The sequence below is a fragment of the Ambystoma mexicanum genome, chromosome 14, assembly GCF_040938575.1.
Source record: "Ambystoma mexicanum isolate Mex_15411 chromosome 14, UKY_AmexF1_1, whole genome shotgun sequence".
NCBI lineage: Eukaryota > Metazoa > Chordata > Amphibia > Caudata > Ambystomatidae > Ambystoma > Ambystoma mexicanum.
Window position 1 is genome coordinate 639,488,667 of NC_090940.1, and position 19,891 is coordinate 639,508,557.

The 19,891-nt window shown below is 49.9% G+C and overlaps 1 protein-coding gene across 5 annotated transcripts in view; it reads left to right on the top strand.

Moving 5' to 3' along the window:
- KIF26A (kinesin family member 26A) overlaps nucleotides 1-19,891 on the top strand; it is a 249,432-nt gene that overhangs the window by 217,427 nt on the left and 12,114 nt on the right. For all 5 annotated transcript variants that reach the window (XM_069638136.1, XM_069638135.1, XM_069638133.1 and 2 more), the window contains 6 exons: nucleotides 1,654-1,747; nucleotides 2,394-2,656; nucleotides 2,894-3,077; nucleotides 3,288-3,447; nucleotides 5,043-5,205; nucleotides 14,582-17,888. In XM_069638136.1, coding sequence (XP_069494237.1) covers nucleotides 1,654-1,747; nucleotides 2,394-2,656; nucleotides 2,894-3,077; nucleotides 3,288-3,447; nucleotides 5,043-5,205; nucleotides 14,582-17,888 — 4,171 coding nt within the window. The remainder of the gene's footprint in view (nucleotides 1-1,653; nucleotides 1,748-2,393; nucleotides 2,657-2,893; nucleotides 3,078-3,287; nucleotides 3,448-5,042; nucleotides 5,206-14,581; nucleotides 17,889-19,891) is intronic.

The window sequence follows — 19,891 nt, forward strand, 5'->3', positions numbered from 1 at the left end:
TGATAGCTCCGCGAGTACTGTGTGAAATATGCAGTCCCATATTTAGACCCCAGCGGAGCAGATCCTTGCAACCCTGCCAAATGAGTACCATTAAAAGAGGTAATAACAAAACCTATTATAGCGCTTAGAAGCAGGAGGAATGCATCATGAAGCACTACTGAAAAACCTCATGTTATAGTTACTGCATGCCCCGATCCTGTAGAACCATGATTCATATGTTCACACGCCTGCCTTATGGAGCAGCGCGTTGCCGTCGTGGCAGCGCTTTCCATAGGATGACAAGACTGCTCACGCTTTGCCGTCAAACGCATGGTGCAATGTTGAGGTTCACAGGGAGAGATATTCCCGCAGAGATGGCCATGTTGCAAGAGGAGGGCCATGGAGCGGCTAGGTTTTATGTTTTGGGGATATGGAGCACTGAAAATGGGACAGATAACCCCCCGTGCCCCACCGAAGAAACCCACTGGACCCGGAGGACCTGACCAACTACTGCCCCATCATGCGTCTACCCTTAGCAAAGTGATTGAGAAGCCCATCGCCATCCAGTATCATGAAAGGATCACTGTGATGCCTTACGGGAATAAAGAGGGGTTGGGTCTATTTGACCTAAAACATTTGACCTAATCACATTTGATCAAATTTATTTGACCTTTTTTGGGGTCTAAAATGTGGGGGGAGACCCCCGCGTCACCCCCCCCACTTATCCTCATCCTAATCTATACACTTAACCCACCCCCATATGTACAGTTAATTAAATGTAACCGGAAAAAAATCAATCACATGTTTTAGGCTAAATGTTTTTAGGTCAATTATGATAATAACACTAAAGAGAGTATGAATGAGTAGCTCATTCTTAGCATGAAAGTACTTCCAGTACTAGAGCTCGTGGCAAAGGCAGTAAGGAGTAACATCAGCAGCTCTATGGTGGATGGACTAGGAGCTGAGCATGAATGGACAGGCAGCAGAACTGAAACCCTAAAGTTCAACCAAAAACGCGTAGAAAGGGTAATACTGGAGACCATGTAGTGCCTGTGTGGCAAATGCAGTGACACAGGCACTGACATTGCTCACCAAAAGATGGCTGCATTCAAAGGCTCACTAAACACTTCAGACTTCCTGCACCAGGAGTTTTAATTAGGGCAGCATTGGGGCCACTGCATGAAACTCAAATGAAAAAAATAATATTTTGGGGCATAGAGCTCAGGGTTTGCTGAATCCATAGCTGCTGCACGCCCCCTTGCTCAGCGTCACACCTTCACACAGTCCTCGTTTTCTGGCTCCCACGCCTTTGTATTCTGCAACTTGTAGTTTCTCCTGTTATGTTATCTTGCATGTGTATAGCGCCTCCTGCCATCGTTTGCAGCGTCGAAACGCTTTTGCCTGTCAGAGAATCAGCGGAGGACTATGTATAGAACATTCAGTAGTGGTAGGGAGGAGCCAAGTTGAGTAGATGGCTGGGATGAGGGTGGGGGGATAAATATGTTGCTCAGGAAGGCGTGAGAAGGAAAAGGTGGAGGAGCTATATGACCAAACGTATGATCGACTCAGCTGTATTGTATGGGGCGCAGCGCCGAAAGGAGAGATAGCTGGCGGAGAGGCGTTTGCGGCGCCAGGTAGGTAATGGGCGTAACCTGTGCTTGTTGTTTCTTCCAGGCCGAGGTGTGCTCTGGGACGGTGGCTGACGTCATCCAGTCTGTCGTGAGCGGCGCTGATGGCTGCATATTTTGCTTCGGCCAAGTCAAGCTCGGTGAGCCCCGCCATCGTTACACATAATCACAGCGCCAGGTTCTGCTATCGCGAGCCGAGAGAATGCGCTAAGAATTCACGTTTTTTGCACGCCTCAATTGTGTCACAATATTCTTTACTTGCATATAGCGTTTTTTGCTAGACATGGTGCATTTCCAGAAATTACAATTCTTGGGTCGCGCCTTCCTCTTTCTCAATGTAACAGGCTGAAAGTAGTTCACGGCTCCAAGCCCCAAAATTCAAGGAAAGGGGGCGATTCCCAACAAACTGGCATGTTGCCTAACCTAAAAATTGCATTTAATAAAAAATAGAACTAAACTGTTCATTCGTTATGACTTCAAAAGGGAATATTTACGTGTATTATTTAGTAAACTGCAATTGTTTGGATGTATGGCCCCTTGCCCCACCCACTTGGTACCATTTCCCCTCCCCCATTCACTAGCACATTGAAAAAGCTTTGTTGTAAATGTGCGGTCTATAAAACATCAATACAAAAATTGGCCCTCATCATTTTTAGAAACAGAGCACCAAGAAATGGATTAATAAATACATTTTTAGTTCCGTTAGGTCCCCAACAGCGCATGAGACGTCAAAAGCTACTAGGCCTGAAAGGGCTAACTAGTATGTGAACTGGGCTTCCCTTGCAGGTAAAACGTTCACCATGATCGGCAAGGACAGCTCCACGCAAAGCCTTGGGGTCGTCCCCTGTGCCATCTCCTGGCTTTTCAAGCTAATCAACGAGCGCAAAGAGAAGGCCGGGACGCGCTTCTCCATTCGAGTGTCTGCGGTGGAGATCTGTGGCAAAGACGAACACCTCAAGGACTTGCTTGCTGAAGTAGCCACCGGCAGCCTGCAGGACGGCCAGTCCCCGGGGGTCTATCTGCGGGAAGACCCAATATGTGGAACGCAGGTATAATGAATGCCGCAGCGCACTCTTCTGTCTGTCACGCCACAAATTGCAGTAGCTTTCATCTGACAGCCCATTATGACGACTTTTAAGACTGTAAAATGCTGTATTGCTTTAATTCATAATCCTTGCTCCCGGGGCGTCCATATTTGCTTTTCTGATCACCCGAGAGACTTCATCTGCTCAGTGAAAATGCTCACCTCGGCCCTAATTAGTTACCTCGCTCTCTTTTCTCCCAAGCTTCAAAACCAAAGTGAGCTAAGAGCTCCGACAGCCGAGAAAGCAGCTGTCTTCCTAGACGCTGCGATAGCCGCCAGGAGTACCAGCCGGCCCGACTGTGACGAGGAGGAGAGGCGGAACTCACACATGCTCTTCACCCTCCATGTGTACCAGTACCGCATGGAGAAGAACGGCAAGGGGGGAAGTAGGTTGACACCAGCCTCTACTTTGTTGCAAATGAAATGAATGCTGTAATCCCTGCCTTGGTGGAACCCCATTAGTCCCTTATTAAAATTTCAGTTGCGCTTCTCGTGCTCCCCGAATTCATTATTTGTGCGATTTGAATAGGTCACGAATGGGTAATCAGGCTTGTGCCCTCTCTCTCTAAATGCATGCGTAATTTGTGTTCTTGCAGTGTCAGGGGGACGCAGCCGGCTGCATCTCATCGATCTGGGGAGCTGCGAAAAAGTGCTGAGCAAGGGCCGGGATGGAGGAGGGCCGCTCTGCTTGTCTCTCTCGGCTCTCGGCAATGTCATCCTGGCCTTAGTTAATGGTGCGAAGCATGTACCATACAAGTAAGTGAACGCATTGCTCATTAACCTCATTGCGAATGTCTCACTAGGGTGGTGGTACCTATGCACTAGCTGCGGGGTCATGTTTGCCATTACAGCTATTACCAATCCATAGTTGAGTGAGTCAGCCCAAGGCAAGGTACATTTCTTGGCCATCATCACCATCCTGTCAATGTGGAACTGGGATCGGAGCGCAGGCCACGGCGCACCTTTTTCCATGATGGCCGCCTTCAGTTTGTGTATTCAAGTGGGAATCTGCATTGCTTGGGTGAAGATTGAACGACATTCCTCAATTTGCTGATTTGTTCAGTAAGGCTCTCATTTAAGAGGTTACAAAAATGGGCGAGGGGTGCTGCTTCTGAGTCCAGCACTGTGGATTAAGCCAACATCTTACCAACAAGGCACCCATTTGTACGGAATTTGCTCCCATTACACACAATGGAACAACTGGTCCCGGTGTCATCAGGATCACCTTCATCCAGCCATGTTTTTGTCAATAACACTTTGCATGCTGTTACTTGTAGTTTTGCTTTTTCCTATTATGGGTATGGTCCTACAAGTTCCAGCATACATTGCTCTTGGCTATGATGCTATGGATGGAAGTTGCTTTTGAAGGCGTGGGGCCAGTCTGCAACTATGGGGCCATTGTGTGGCTCTAGGAATTCCAAAATTGCACCGGTCTGACCTTTCTCCAATGGGAAACTACTAGGGAAACGCATTCACATATGAAGACCTAACGCTTTACCCGCACCGCTTCCCTTACAGTAATGGTGCCGGTTACGCAGTCCACAGGTGACACCCCTAAAGGGTCTTTCCACGGCCCACGTGGCCATGCGGTGCTCAGCTTTGCTGCAACCCGAGGTAGCAGAAGGACAGACACACCCGCGCCACATGGATGGCCAGGGCATATGGGGGCATAGCTACTGATGCCAGGGGGTCTCACTTTGAGAAAACAGTGTTTGGCACTTTTGTTCCGGAATGTGCCTTGTGGCTAACTTATTCGCCTTCCTAAGATTTTGAGGTTACGAGTTATTTGTGATGTCACTTCCTGCGGTGCATCCTGCAAGTCAGATGGCAATGCCACTTAACCGACCCTTATGGCTTTGGCAAAATGATAACGACGGCTAAAAATTGAACATGGGTTACTTCTTTTGGGGGCAGCTGAGAGCCAACGGGGTGCGGGGGGCAGTGAGCAGACTGGCCTCACTAAATTGTATTCAGGTGGGCACTAGAACTACATACCTCTCTCGTCTGTCAACACCATTCATGTCACCTCTTGAATGAGAAAGCCCAGGAATGCATTCAGTGCTTGGTTAATGCACAGCAATAATGCCTCATTCCGAGGGCCTTACTAGGTAGTAACAGCCTTTGGCCCATGTTAATAGGGACCCTTTAATGAGGACCAAGGGACTTAATTCCCTGTGAAAGGTCCGGGAAGGGGGCATTATTGCTGTTAGAATATTCCACTCAATGAGAAAGGTTGGGCCGCAGAATTATACAAGCATTTGGAGCCCACTACCAATGGCCTCTCTGCAGTGGCTCAAGTTCACAGCCGCCATCTTTTCTCACACACCTGTCTATGCGTTTGATTTTCGCAGGGACAGCAAGTTGACGATGCTGCTGCGAGAATCCCTGGGCAACATCAACTGCCGGACCACCATGATCGCCCACATCTCCGACTCTCCTGCGCACTATGCAGACACGCTCACCACCGTCCAGCTCGCCTCCCGGATCCACAGGATGAGGAAGAAGAAATCCAAGGTCAGTGCACACCCAAACAGTGCATTCCTGCAGCCAGCAAGGGCGCTGGTCTGTGTCCACCCAAACAGTGCATTCCTGCAGCCAGCAAGGGCGCTGGTCTGTGTGCACCCAAACAGTGCATTCCTGCAGCCAGCAAGGGCGCTGGTCTGTGTGCACCCAAACAGGGCATTCCTGCAGCCAGCGAGGCCGCTGGTCTGTGTACACCCCAACAGTGCAAGGCCACTAGTCTGTGTGCACCCCAACAGTGCATTCCTGTAGCCAGCAAGGTCGCTGGTCTGTGCGCACCCCAACAGTCCCTTCCTGCGTCCAGCAAGACTGCTGGTCTGTGTACACCCCAGCAGTGCATTCCTTCAGCCAGCAAGGCCGCTGGTCTGTGTGCTCCCCAACAGTGCATTCCTGCAGCCAGCAAGGCCGCTGGTCTGTGGTGCACCCCAACAGGGCATTCCTGCAGCCAGCAAGGCCGCTGGTCTGTGTGCACCCCAACAGGGCATTCCTGCAGCCAACAAGGGTGCTGGTCTGTGTGCGCCCCAACAGTGCATTCCTGCAGCCAGCAAGGCCGCTGGTCTGTGTGCACCCCAACAGGGCATTCCTGCAGCCAGCAAGGGTGCTGGTCTGTGTGCGCCCCAACAGTGCAAGGCCGCTGGTCTGTGTGCACCCCAACAGTGAATTCCTGCTGCCAGCAAGGCTGCTGGTCTGTGTGCTCCCCAACAGTGCATTCCTGCAGGCAGCAAGGCCGCTGGTCTGTGTGCACCCCAACAGTGCAAGGCCACTGGAGTGCATTCCTGCAGCCAGCAAGGCCACTGGTCTGTGTGCTCCCCAACAGTGCATTCCTGCAGCCAGCAAGGCTGCTGGTCTGTGTGCTCCCCAACAGTGCATTCCTGCAGGCAGCAAGGCCGCTGGTCTGTGTGCACCCCAACAGGGCATTCCTGCAGCCAGCAAGGCCGCTGGTCTGTGTGCTCCCCAACAGTGAATTCCTGCAGCCAGCAAGGCTGCTGGTCTGTGTGCTCCCCAACAGTGCATTCCTGCAGGCAGCAAGGCCGCTGGTCTGTGTGCACCCCAACAGTGCATTCCTGCAGCCAGGAAGGCCGCTGGTCTATGTGCTCCGAGGGCTAAGGGCCTTGGGTCACGGGAAGGTGCCAAGACGCCCCCTGGGTTAGGCTCCCTTGCTACACCATACCCTATTGTACATCATGTCCAGGGAAGCTGCAAGGGCACTGCTTACACCACAAACTCTTGTTACATTAGGCCCTATGTGTACATCATGCAGGGAGTAGCCTCATGTCCTCTAGTTACATCATACCCCAGGCCCTAGGTGTACATCATGCAGGGAGTAGCCTCATGTGTTCTAGTTACATCATACCCTTGCCCCTACGTGTACATCATGCAGGGAGTAGCCTCATGTGTTCTAGTTACATCATACCCTTGCCCCTACGTGTACATCATGCAGGGAGTAGCCTCATGTCCTCAGACCCTTGCCCCTACGTGTACATCATGCAGTGAGTAGCATCATGTCCTCCAGTTACGTCATACCCTAGGCCCTAGGTGTACAACATGCAGGGAGTAGCATCATGTCCTCCAGTTACGTCATACCCTAGGCCCTAGGTGTACACCATGCAGGGAGTAGCATCATGTTCTCCAGTTACATCATACCCTAGGCCCTAGGTGTACATCATGCAGGGAGTAGCATCATGTCCTCCAGTTACGTCATACCCTAGGCCCTAGGTGTACATCATGCAGGGAGTAGCATCATGTCCCCCAGTTACGTCATACCCTAGGCCCTAGGTGTACATCATGCAGGGAGTAGCATCATGTTCTCCAGTTACATCATACCCTAGGCCCTAGGTGTACATCATGCAGGGAGTAGCATCATGTCCCCCAGTTACATCATACCCTAGGCCCTAGGTGTACATCATTCAGGGAGTAGCATCATGTCCTCCAGTTACATCATACCCTAGGCCCTAGGGGTACATCATGCAGGGAGTAGCATCATGTCCTCCAGTTACATCATACCCTAGGCCCTAGGTGTACATCATGCAGGGAGTACCATCATGTCCTCCAGTTACATCATACCCTAGGCCCTAGGTGTACATCATGCAGGGAGTACCATCATGTCCTCCAGTTACATCATACCCTAGGCCCTAGGTGTACATCATGCAGGGAGTAGCATCATGTCCTCCAGTTACATCATACCCCAGGCCCTAGGTGTACATCATGCAGGGAGTAGCATCATGTTCTCCAGTTACATCATACCCCAGGCCCTAGGTGTACATCATGCAGGGAGTAGCATCATGTCCTCCAGTTACATCATACCCCAGGCCCTAGGTGTACATCATGCAGGGAGTAGCATCATGTCCTCCAGTTACATCATACCCCAGGCCCTAGGTGTACATCATGCAGGGAGTGCCATCATGTCCTCCAGTTACATCATACCCTAGGCCCTAGGTGTACATCATGCAGGGAGTAGCATCATGCCCTCCAGTAACATCATACCCTAGGCCCTAGGTGTACATCATGCAGGGAGTAGCATCATGTCCTCCAGTTACATCATACCCCAGGCCCTAGGTGTACATCATGCAGGGAGTAGCATCATGTCCTCCAGTTACATCATGCCCTGTTGCACATCATTACCAGAGCAGCAGCAGGCCTTACAGTTGTGTTATGACCACTATTTACATAGTGCCCTACCATCAAAGCAAGCAATTTGTGAGCACTTTTAATGGCGAAGAGCGCTGCTCTGGCGGCCATCTTGAAAGATGGGAGGGTTCCAGTGAGGAATGTGTCTCCACACTCTAGTGGTCCGTGAGATAATCAAGCATCTTCCTATTCTGCAAGGGGGCAGGCTGAGAAGGAAGAAGTGAGCAGGTAAGGGGGTGGGTGAGGATCGGGAATGCATGCATTGGGGCAGTTCCCTCAGGACACTTGCAGATGGGGCAGATAGGTTTGGAGGTTCTTGTTAACTTATGAGGTCGGAGAGGAGAGCCTCTGCTGCCTGTGAAGGACTGGGCCCACAGAGTTCTGTTTCTCCAAGCCAGCCTTTAGGCAAAGTGTCCATTTTGACATTAAGCCAAGTGGGATCATGCATGGGCCAGGTGCAAATGAGTTGTCTTTACACTTTTTTTTTACTGGGGAAAATTTTAAGGCAAAGCAAATCAACTCCATTAGGGTCTAGAACCTGCCCAAAAAAAGCAATCAGGATAGTCGTTCACCAGCAAAACATAAAGAGCTCCAAACAAAGTGCCCCTCACAGTTCCTCTGGTGGCTTCCCAGAGCGCTCTCTCAGTCTCTCTAAGCCCTTCTCCAGTCTCTCGGGCCTTGGGGTTCGCCACCTAGTACTAATGTAGGCATGGGAGCCCGTCGGCAGCTCTGCCATGATACTCAAACTTGAGCAGGTCTTAAATAAGGGCTGAGCCTAAGGTAGACAGGAGGCCACCCTATGCCCTCACTAGTCCTCACAGCACCTCCCGCTCCAGATGTCTTGGTTGTGCAGCGTCTCACCCCAGGACCATACCTGGGGGCCTTCTCTTGTTCCATTAGTCTCTTTATCCTGTTCTTTGTCTTCTCCAGTGCCATCTCGATGCTTTGCCTCTAGCTCGTCACTCCACCCGCTTCCAGATTTCCCTGGGTATCTTCTCTCACCTGCTCTCTTATTCTCTCAGTGAATTTTCCTGTCTTCCTCTCTCCCACTTCTGAGAATGTCTCGCCTCCCCGCTCTACTCTGGTCACCCTTCTCTTTAATCATCTCCTCTCCGCCTTTGTCTTTAGGCACCTCTGTATCAGGGTTGTATTTTTCACCCCCACGCTCGTAATTCCTCTCAACGCCTATTATTTAAAATCTCCTCCTAACATTCACTCATCACCTGCCTCTTTAAATACCTCTAACCAGAGTTAACTTCGCCCTCTGTCTCTTCTAGTCCAACTCTTCAAACCATCTGGTTCCATCTGTTCCAAGTCTCCTAGTTCTAGCCCTCCCAAACTCTTGGGTCTCACTCTCTCTCTTTCTAGCTAGCCCTGTGAATCACTTCCTTGTCTGTGAAAGCGCCTCTGAAGCTGCCGTGAGGTGGAATAAAGCGCTATACAAGAAAAACAAAAAGAAATGGGGTTTTAACCCTGACATTTGCATTTTAGGCCTCCAGGTCAGGAGGGCTAGCTAAAGGAGTACCCTTCCCAGGTTTTGAAGCAGTAAAGGGCTCCTTTGATGACTTCATGGAGTTGTGACTATGTGTTTTGGTTGCTGTCCTAGTTCACTCCTAGAGTCATATTAGAGTTCATGCTGGTGGCTGTGCACTTGAACAGGGGAGGGGTCATTCGGGCATGTGTCCAGGGCCCAGCGTATGCACATCACGATGGGACCATGCCTAGATTCAAGGCATCCAGCTCTCTGGAGACTTGGGGCACCAGCATTCATGGTAAGCTAGCCTAGATATAGATGTCGGTGCCATCAGCTCTAGAGACATGTGGCACCCGCATTCATGATAAACTGGCCTAGATATAGATGTCGGTGTCATCACCTCTCTGGAGACTTGGGGCACCAGCATTCATGGTAAGATAGCCTAGATATAGATGTCGGTGCCATCAGCTCTCTGGAGACTTGGGGCACCAGCATTCATGGTAAGCTAGCCTAGATATAGATGTCGGTGCCATCAGCTCTCTGGAGACTTAGTGCACCAGCATTCATGGTAAGCGTGCCTAGATATAGATGTCGGTGCCATCAGCTCTAGAGACATGTGGCACCCGCATTCATGATAAACTGGCCTAGATATAGATGTCGGTGTCATCACCTCTCTGGAGACTTGGGGCACCAGCATTCATGGTAAGCTAGCCTAGATATAGATGTCGGTGCCATCAGCTCTCTGGAGACTTGGGGCACCAGCATTCATGGTAAGCTAGCCTAGATATAGATGTCGGTGCCATCAGCTCTCTGGAGACTTGGGGCACCAGCATTCATGGTAAGCTAGCCTAGATATAGATGTCGGTACCACCAGCTCTCTGGAGACTTGGGGCACCAGCATTCATGGTAAGCTAGCCTAGATATAGACGTCGGTGCCATCAGCTCTCTGGAGACTTAGTGCACCAGCATTCATGGTAAGCTAGCCTAGATATAGTTGTCGGTGCCATCAGCTCTCTGGAGACTTGGGGCACCAGCATTCATGGTAAGCGTGCCTAGATATAGATGTCGGTGCCATCAGCTCTAGAGACATGTGGCACCAGCATTCATGGTAAGCTGGCCTAGATATAGACGTCGGTGCCATCAGCTCTCTGGAGACTTGGGGCACCAGCATTCATGGTAAGCTGGCCTAGATATAGACGTCGGTGCCATCAGCTCTCTGGAGACTTGGGGCACCAGCATTCATGGTAAGCTAGCCTAGATATAGATGTCGGTGCCATCAGCTCTCTGGAGACTTGGGGCACCAGCATTCATGGTAAGCTTGCCTAGATATAGATGTCGGTGCGAGAGATTTGGGGCACCAGCATTCATGGTAAGCTAGCCTAGATATAGATGTCGGTGCCATCAGTTCTGATGAGACTTGAGGGACCAGCATTCATGGTAAGTTAGCCTAGATATAGACGTTGGTGCCATCAGCTCTCTGGAGACTTGGGGCACCAGCATTCATGGTAAGCTAGCCTATATATAGACGTCGGTGCCCTCAGCTCTCTGGAGACTTGGGGCACCAGCATTCATGGTAAGCTAGCCTAGCTATAGATGCCAGTGCCATCAGCTCTCTGGAGACTTGGGGCACCAGCATTCATGATAAACTGGCCTAGATATAGACTTCGGTGCCATCACCTCTCTGGAGACTTGGGGGACCAGCATTCATGGTAAGCTAGCCTAGATATAGACTTCGGTGCCATCACCTCTCTGGAGACTTGGGGGACCAGCATTCATGGTAAGCTAGCCTAGATATAGATGTCGGTGTCATCACCTCTCTGGAGACTTGGGGCACCAGCATTCATGGTAAGCTAGCCTAGATATAGATGTCGGTGCCATCAGCTCTCTGGAGACTTGGGGCACCAGCATTCATGGTAAGCTAGCCTAGATATAGATGTCGGTGCCATCAGCTCTCTGGAGACTTGGGGCACCAGCATTCATGGTAAGCTAGCCTAGATATAGATGTCGGTACCACCAGCTCTCTGGAGACTTGGGGCACCAGCATTCATGGTAAGCTAGCCTAGATATAGACGTCGGTGCCATCAGCTCTCTGGAGACTTAGTGCACCAGCATTCATGGTAAGCTAGCCTAGATATAGTTGTCAGTGCCATCAGCTCTCTGGAGACTTGGGGCACCAGCATTCATGGTAAGCGTGCCTAGATATAGATGTCGGTGCCATCAGCTCTCTGGAGACTTAGTGCACCAGCATTCATGGTAAGCTAGCCTAGATATAATTGTCGGTGCCATCAGCTCTCTGGAGACTTGGGGCACCAGCATTCATGGTAAGCTAGCCTAGATATAGATGTCGGTGCCACCAGCTCTCTGGAGACTTGGGGCACCAGCATTCATGGTAAGCTGGCCTAGATATAGATGTCGGTGCCATCAGCTCTCTGGAGAGTTGGGGCACCAGCATTCATGGTAAATTAGCCTAAATATAGATGTCGGTGCCATTAGCCTGTACGGAGACTGGGGGCACTGGCATTCATGGTAAGCTAGCCTAGATATAGATGTTGGTGTCATCAGCTTTCTGGAGACTTGGGGCACCAGCATTCATGGTAAGCTAGCCTAGATATTGATGTCGGTGCCATCAGCCCTCTGGAGACTAGGGGGGCCAGCATTCATGGTAAGCTAGCTTAGATATGGATGTCGGTGCCATCAGCTCTCAGGATTGGGGGATCAGCATTCATGGTAAGCTGGCCTAGATATTGATGTTGGTACCATCTTCCTTGAGGCGGAACAAGCGGCTGTGGTACACAGGCATGATCATGAGATGGCACATGCCCAATTGAAGAGGATTATTGGGCGTCAGCACTGACGGGGTGGAGAAGGAGATGAGGCAGCACACTTTGACGCACAGTTGCTAGTTTTGCCGGGAAGACCTCTGCCATTTGAGTTTTGGTCCCCGTGGTTGTTGACTCAAAGATGCCTTTTGCTACGTGTGCAGTTGTGGTATGTCCAGCGTCGCAAAGGTGAAGGGGTCTGCGCAGGGTCATGGAGCTTCTGTCTGGCTGGGGAAATTGCCCCAAATCCGCAGAGCATTATTTTCCATGTTGTGTCTCGAATGGAAGCCAGATGTTTAGTTTTTACGAACGCTATTGGAGGTGGCGGGGAGGTCTGATAACCCATTTACGACAGACACATTTGAAGTTTTGAAATGCACGGAACTGTTCTTGTGGGTTATTCAATGGACCTTGGATTTTCACAGCGAATACGTGTTCTCCTGCCTTTTGGTGGAGTGTCCGTGCTTGTCCGAGTATGGCTCAGCCCTGGTCTGATATGGAGGTTCCCAAGTAGGCGATGATGCTGTTTGCTTTTGGTGCCATCAGTGTGAATACCTTTGGGGTTAAAGAGACTGGCCATGAGTGGTGGGTGGTCCGACCAACCAGGTCAATGGTAAGTGGCCTTACATTTGGTTTAACCCCTTGGTTGGGTGACGAGGGGGGTGGGAGTTAGGGGGCGCTGCACACATGTTATTGGGGAGAGGGTATTGTCGATTGAGGTGATGTATACACCTCTCTTCACATGTTCTTTTGTCCCAGCAATGTCGGGCTCTGAACCCCAATGGCCGCAATCACATTGGGCCTTTATCATAACCGCTGGCAAAGGAGTGGTTGCAGGAATCAGCCAAGGAAGGAGCAAGGGAGGCAATGTTGTCCTTGATAGTTCTGGAGGAGCAGGGAAGCACCTGTTTGGAGGAGACCTTCATAAAGAGGATTTGTTTACAAACCTCATCCGGTGCTATGGGTGAGAAAGGGGAGAGTAGGAGGGAAGGGGGTTCGGGGGCCAAAGGAGGCCTGAGAGTGGGTGAGAGAGGAGGGAGGGGAGTCGAGGAGAAGAGTGAGCACAGAAAGTCCTGAGTTTTGGTTGTGAAGTGGATGACCAGTGAAGTGCAGAGGGGGGCTTGTGATGGCAGAGGAGAAGTGGAGACTGCAGTAGGATTGACAAGTTCCTTGCAGCTTTTAAACAGTACAGCTGTGTTGTTGGCGACCCCAGAGATGCAGGCTTGGATATGGGCTCTCTTCTTCGAGCAGATGGAGAGTCTGTTTTTCCTTTGGAGCAGGCGTCAGGCCAGTCTGTCAGTGGATGTGCTTGAAGCCAGCCACTTCCGTTTAGCAACTCTGCACTTGCGACACAGTAAGGCTAGGTCGGAATCATACCAGGTGTTGCACTTGGATTCAGGCTTCATGCAGATCCTCATGACAGGGGCAAGGATGTCCAGGGTGCTGGAGATGGAGAGATGAAATTTAGTAAGGGCTGTGTCAGTGTGAGCGTCAGTGTCTTGAGTGAGAGGGAGAATGAAAGTGGTAGAAAAAGCAGCAACTGACACTCGCTTCATCTGTCGAATGAGGGAGAAGGAGACTGGCAGTGCAGGCAGAGTCTTAGCCGGGGACCCAAGAGATCAATGTGAGAGGACAGGAGAGCATGGTCGGACGAGGAGACAGGTGAAGTGAGAGGGTTGGAGATGGGAATGTCTGCTGAGATGAGAGGATCCAAGGTAGTATCCATATTGATACTAAGTACAGTTACAGAGTTTCTGTTACTGAAGTTTTAATGATATGCCGTGAACATGCTAATAATCTCCTTGGCACACCTAGTATTACAAAAGTTCTGCATTTACTCACAGTGCGTAAAATGCAACCCATTCATATAAGGGCGCTTTTAGTTGGCTGTGCAGACACATTGTGACAATAAAAACAGTTTGAAATATCAAAATGAAAGCTCCAATATTATATCAGTTTGGAAAATGGCTTGATGAGGGAAAGTCTGTGTGCTATCTACTGTATTCTGGTTTATATGATATATTATGTTGATCTATACCGCACACCGCTACCACCCAGGGGCAGTCTCCAGGGGCTCACGTGGCAAGAAAGAGGACGGGTTGGTTAGTGAGGGGAGAATCATAGGAGAGGTCCAGAACCAGGAGAAACTGGCATCTGTGTGTGTTGACGTGCAGATGGTTGTCTGCGTGCACTGGCTTGTTGTATCCGTACGGGTAAGGTCCAACGTCTGGGATGTTTTCTGTGTGGTTGTTTGTTGTGTCGGGGTGTGTCTGTGTGTGTGTGTAGGCGCACATTTTAAAGATCTAATTAACAACTAAGCTCTTGGTTAGTTGTTATGAACAGCACTGCCAATTCGACTTCTGGGCACTATGATACATCTTACTGTGAGAATGTAAAGCTTGTCTCCACATTTGTTTGGTTTCTAACATGTTGCTTTCCCTGTTCGCAGTATGCATCCAGCTCCTCTGGAGGAGACAGCTCCTGCGAAGAAGGACGTGTAAGAAGACCTCCCCATCTGAGATCATTCCACCCCAGAACCATAGCACTTGACCCTGACTTCCCGGGGATGATATCCAGTGACCCCGACTATTCATCCAGCAGTGAGCAGTCATGTGACACTGTCATATACGTTGGTCCGAATGGGGCTGCTTTGTCCGACCAGGACCTGACGGATAATGAAGGCCCTCCTGAGTTTGTTCCCATAATTCCTTCTCTTAACAGAAAAAGAAGCAAAGACAACTTTTTGGGGATTCGAAACTTTGACCAAGATCATTTCAAGTGCAACACTTTTGCCGAACTGCAGGAGAGGCTAGAGTGCATCGACGGAAGCGAGGCACCGGCCATGTTCACTTGTGAAGAATCGGCTGCCAGGTTAAATGCCACTAAAATCCCTGAAAGCACAGAACTCGCACAATCTAAACCGTCGGCGAAGCCATCGCTTGTAGCTGGTACACAACCCGCGTCACAAGAAATGGCCTGCGCAAACCCAAGCCACAACGACCACGCACATGCAGATTCCCCCCAAAATGGTGCCCGTTATGCAACAAGCACATCTCCACCAAAAATGGAGCTGGCCCACCAGTTTACCCAATCTGACCTCACGGATGAGCACCAAGAAACAATCAAAGATACACCAACACCAAACTCTTGCTTATTAAGGACTCAAAAGGCAGAATTATCGCCTGAGCCCGTAGTGAAAGAAAAACACACGTATATGAGGAGACATTTGCCAAGTCCTGCACCGCCTCCCCCACAACAGAAGGATTATGCATGCAGCAGCAGCACAACCCGTACGCCTCCGGTTGGGATGAGCAAACAAGTGGCAAAGCCTTCCATGCACAATACATCTGGAAAGACATGTCTGCTCGGCAGCGGCTCACCTTATCAGCCGGGAGCTATAGAGCTACAGAGCTACCGGGCTGCGCTGAGAGCTAAATGCTTTGACCGAGATATTTTAAGAACCACAGTGACTTTGCAACAACCTGTTGAGCTTAACGGTGAAGATGAACTCGTGTTTACAGTTGTCGAGGAACTGTCGATCGGTGGGATACTGGACAACGGAAGGCCAACCAGTATCATTAGCTTCAACAGTGACTGCTCCCTGCAAGCTCTCGCCTCTGGCTCTCGGCCAGTTAGCATTATCAGTAGTATCAACGATGAGTTTGATGCTTACACCTCGCAGATGGCTTCCGCCGGAGTCAACATAGGGATCGTTGTTCCCTTTCCCGAAGAGCCTTATGCAGCTAGCAGCAGACCCTCCTCCATCAGTTCATGGCTTAGCGAAGTTAGCATTTGTACACTTGATAGCGATGAAACGAAGACGTGTGAAAGTGTTCCCCCACACATTTCCCAAAACCTTTCCACAACGGCTGAGGAGAATTTCAAATTGGATTTGACTGTTGTACCTGGGCCCCAGACTCAGGGCCTTAAAAGTTCCCTGAACGACAGCGGGTTTTGTTTTTCAGAAGTGGATAACGAAAGCATTGGGTCTGGCCAAATATCTCCAGACTCCAGCCCCCGAACATCTGAACTCACCAAAGCAAGTCCCACAAAAAGTGCTCCATGTGTCAATAATCAGTCGTGCAATACCAAAAGTATGAACTGTCGTAGCACGCCCGCCAGAGAATCCATCCATTCGAGTCTTCCTCGGAAAGCAAAGACTACCTCATCTGCACATCCCAACAATCCCACAATCCACTGCAAAGAGGCGCGTAAGCAGGAATGTACGTTTGATGATCCCTGGCTTGTGCGCATGGACAATCACACAGATGCAAACGCTCAAGAGAGGCTTCATGGAGTGCATTCTTCCACGTCTGGTACTTACAACGGTCACAAGCCGTCCACAAAAGCACCCCAGTACTTCAATGGCCCGCCCAGGACAGCAAAATCACAGACAATGCTTGCGTCTTCCCAGCGGGTCGTTGATGGCTGCGAGGTGGCTGGTAAACCTTCGGTCAAAAAATCTGATCCTCCAACCAAAATGCCACAGTTCAGAAGAGGTGCCACTACGCTAGGTGTGATGCCAGTCACGCCAAACCGATCTAAAGCAGAAACATCAAAAGGGGAGAGCACAGAAATAACTTTCTCAACAGGAAGTCTGAAAACCTCAACAGGGAAAAAGGGGTTGCCCATGAAAGCAAGCATGCTACCCAGACCAAGCGGGATAACACCTCCGGCACCCCCGGTCCGCAAATCAAGTCTGGAGCAGAAACAAATTGCATTGCTGGGAAGCTGCGAAGGCAACATTGAAGGGCTGGAAATTGCTAGAATAGGCTTGCCAAAAGCAGAGGATGACGTACATCCAAGGCCTGGAGTTGGTACGAACGAAGTTGCAACCTGCAAGTCCATCCCCAAAACAACGCCAAGTTTAAAGACTAAGATGCCCAAAGCGGAGGTTGTCCATCCCTACGCGAGCCACTCGTCCCTTGAGCGGTGTGATAGCCTGACATCCGTCGCATCCAAAGCAAGTGTGAGTCGGGAAACCGGTACATCGAGCATGAACAATGGTAGGGCCGGGCGATCAGTGCCCAGACTTGGTGTGCAACCCTCAGCCCAAGGTGGGATGACCCCAACATCACAGATCCCACCATGTCCAAATAAAACTGCTCAAGCAAAAACCATAAATAATCAGAAGACTGCTGTAAACACTAATAAAAACCGAGGACTCTCCGCGACGAATGCGTCGAAGACCCTCAGCTCCTCTGTGAAATCCTTGAATCAGGTTACGGCGAAGAATTCGGGTATCCCACCTAGTGGAAAAACGGCCCCACGGTCTGTACAGTGTGGGGTCGGCAAGCCCGGGCGAGGGACCATTATGGGGACAAAGCAGGCCATCAGGGCCGCGAACAGCCGTGTGAATGAGCTGGTAGCGGGAAGTTCTGGGAAAAAGGTACATTTTAGAGGTTCAACGGACTCCGACAGCGGGAATGACAGCGGCATTAATCTTAGTGACGAAAGGTTGCAAACTCCAGTGCTACCATCCCCGTACAGCAAAATAACGGCCCCAAGGCGGCCTCAGCGATACAGCAGCGGCCACGGAAGTGACAACAGCAGCGTTTTGAGTGGCGAACTGCCGCCAGCAATGGGAAGGACGGCTCTTTTTTACCACAGCGGAGGCAGCAGCGGCTACGAGAGTATGATCCGTGACAGCGAAGCAACAGGCAGCGCATCCTCCGCACATGACTCCATGAGCGAAAGCGGGATGTCCTCCTCCGGGCGCATGCGCACTTTGAAATCCCCCAAAAAAAGGGCTACAGGTAAGTTTTATGCATATCTCCACTGCCTGCTGTGTTTTATAATGTTTTCTAAGAACTCATATGTTTATAAATGCATTTGAATGGTTTTGCTGATTATCCTGTTTTCCAACATTGGTGAGACAAATCAGACTTCTGTATATAAGAATTTTGAATGAATTTTATTTTGTATACACAACTCGAATTACCTCCCCAAGTGCTGAAAAGGTTTAGCAAGAAAGAAAATGGCGTTCATTACGAGTTTGCCGGTATCCTGCTGGTAATTCTTGCCTACTGATCTACCATTACCGGCCCCTGATATCTCAGTATTACCAGGATATTACAGGGGCCGGCAACGGTGGTAAATCCCCATTTCATGGAGTCCTATAGGAGGGGCTTGCCGGTATTTCCAGCACCAGTAACCATTTACTGCAAATATTTAGGGCACTCAAGGCCTGTTTCCAAGATTATACAATATGCCCGTTCCATTACTATGGCCAAAAAGAGATGGAAGAAATAGTTATGATAGTCTGCAAAGATGAAAGACTGCCTTTTGTAGAGTCCATTAGCTTTAATGACCTGTGCTTACAATTTGGCAGGCATATTTGCGCGACATTGGGTCTCCTTGGATTTAAATTTTTCATGGTTACCCTTTATGATTGAGAAAAAGTAATGTGATGTAAATTTCTCTGTACTCTTCTGCCATTTCTGTTGCCATACTGAGCATGGCTCTTTGAAAAGAGGGTGGTTTGGTAGTTGGAGGGCGGGAGAGGCAGATTCAAAACGTGTCCTGTTGACGGGCTCAGGTCGGAGGTAGCCGGGATCTGTCTGCGGTGTTTGGTAAGACACTTGTGAGTATGTTATCCGAAGAGGATATCCCAAGATGTAAAAGACGAAGGCGTTTTGGTTACGTTTACGCGTTGGTGTGGGGAGAGTAATTGGGTTAAAGAACGGGGCTTAATCATAGCTCTATTAATGATCATGTGTTACTGAGTATACGGGAGTTGGCCCTCTGAGGGGGGGTTCAATGTGTAGTGTAGGGTGGAAGGGAATCTTAAATGGGAGTTGATTAGTCAGAAAGAATAGGAGAACAAACTTGGACGGGGTAAGAGTGTGACGAAGAACGAAAAAAACGATGGACACCCTCCTCGATTGGGATAGTATGAACTACCCGGTGAAGTGAAGAAGGCGATACGCTAGATGTTTGCAATATTATTAGTTCAGCAGGGATAGGGATGCTTTACAATGTACATAAACACATTGCATGCCGAATCTGTGATGGGAAGACATGTTGATCAGGCTAGCAGCATGCACGGACAGACAAGGTGTACTTCTCACTGGCACACATCAATCCACTTGTTCACCAATCTACAACAGCATGCAGTAACATACTATTATTTGCAGGCAAGCGATGCATGTGCACCAACTTAACATGTAGTGTTAGGTTGGCAAGGCCATGCAGAGACATCACTCACGTTTACCAGTCTAAAGGTAGGTGGGTAGCACAACAGGCTAGCGGGCAGTACATTTATCGGAAATTGTATATAGTGCGGCAGTATAGCACGGAGTACACGCCGCAGTCCCAGGCTTATCAAATCAGTATCAGGAATGCACTTTTCTGAATTACAAAATCTCACCAGGTAATTTTGCGAGGCTAACTCATGCCCTGAAGCAGTTGGTGAAGTCCCAGTCAAGCAGAGTACATCATCCATTAGGAGAAGGTCCAACCAAAGGGCCTTCCTCTTCAAGTTACCAGGGACCAACTTTCCACAGCATATGTTATCGATATTTATTGATGCACGAATCTTTCAGGAATCCATCTTTTTGTTGTTCATTTGTTTGAGTTCAGGGAAGGAAGTGGGCCGGAAAAAACAGAGCTCTGCTCTGGCAAAAAATCTCTTGCCGGTGCGCCGTTCCGTGTGGACCCGAGGCCCAAACCCCCTAGAGAGGAGGAAGCTCTCTGCCCCTGACTGCCGCTCAGGAGACTCACTGCAGTCAGGGGCCGAGAGCTTTCGCAACTTGGGGGG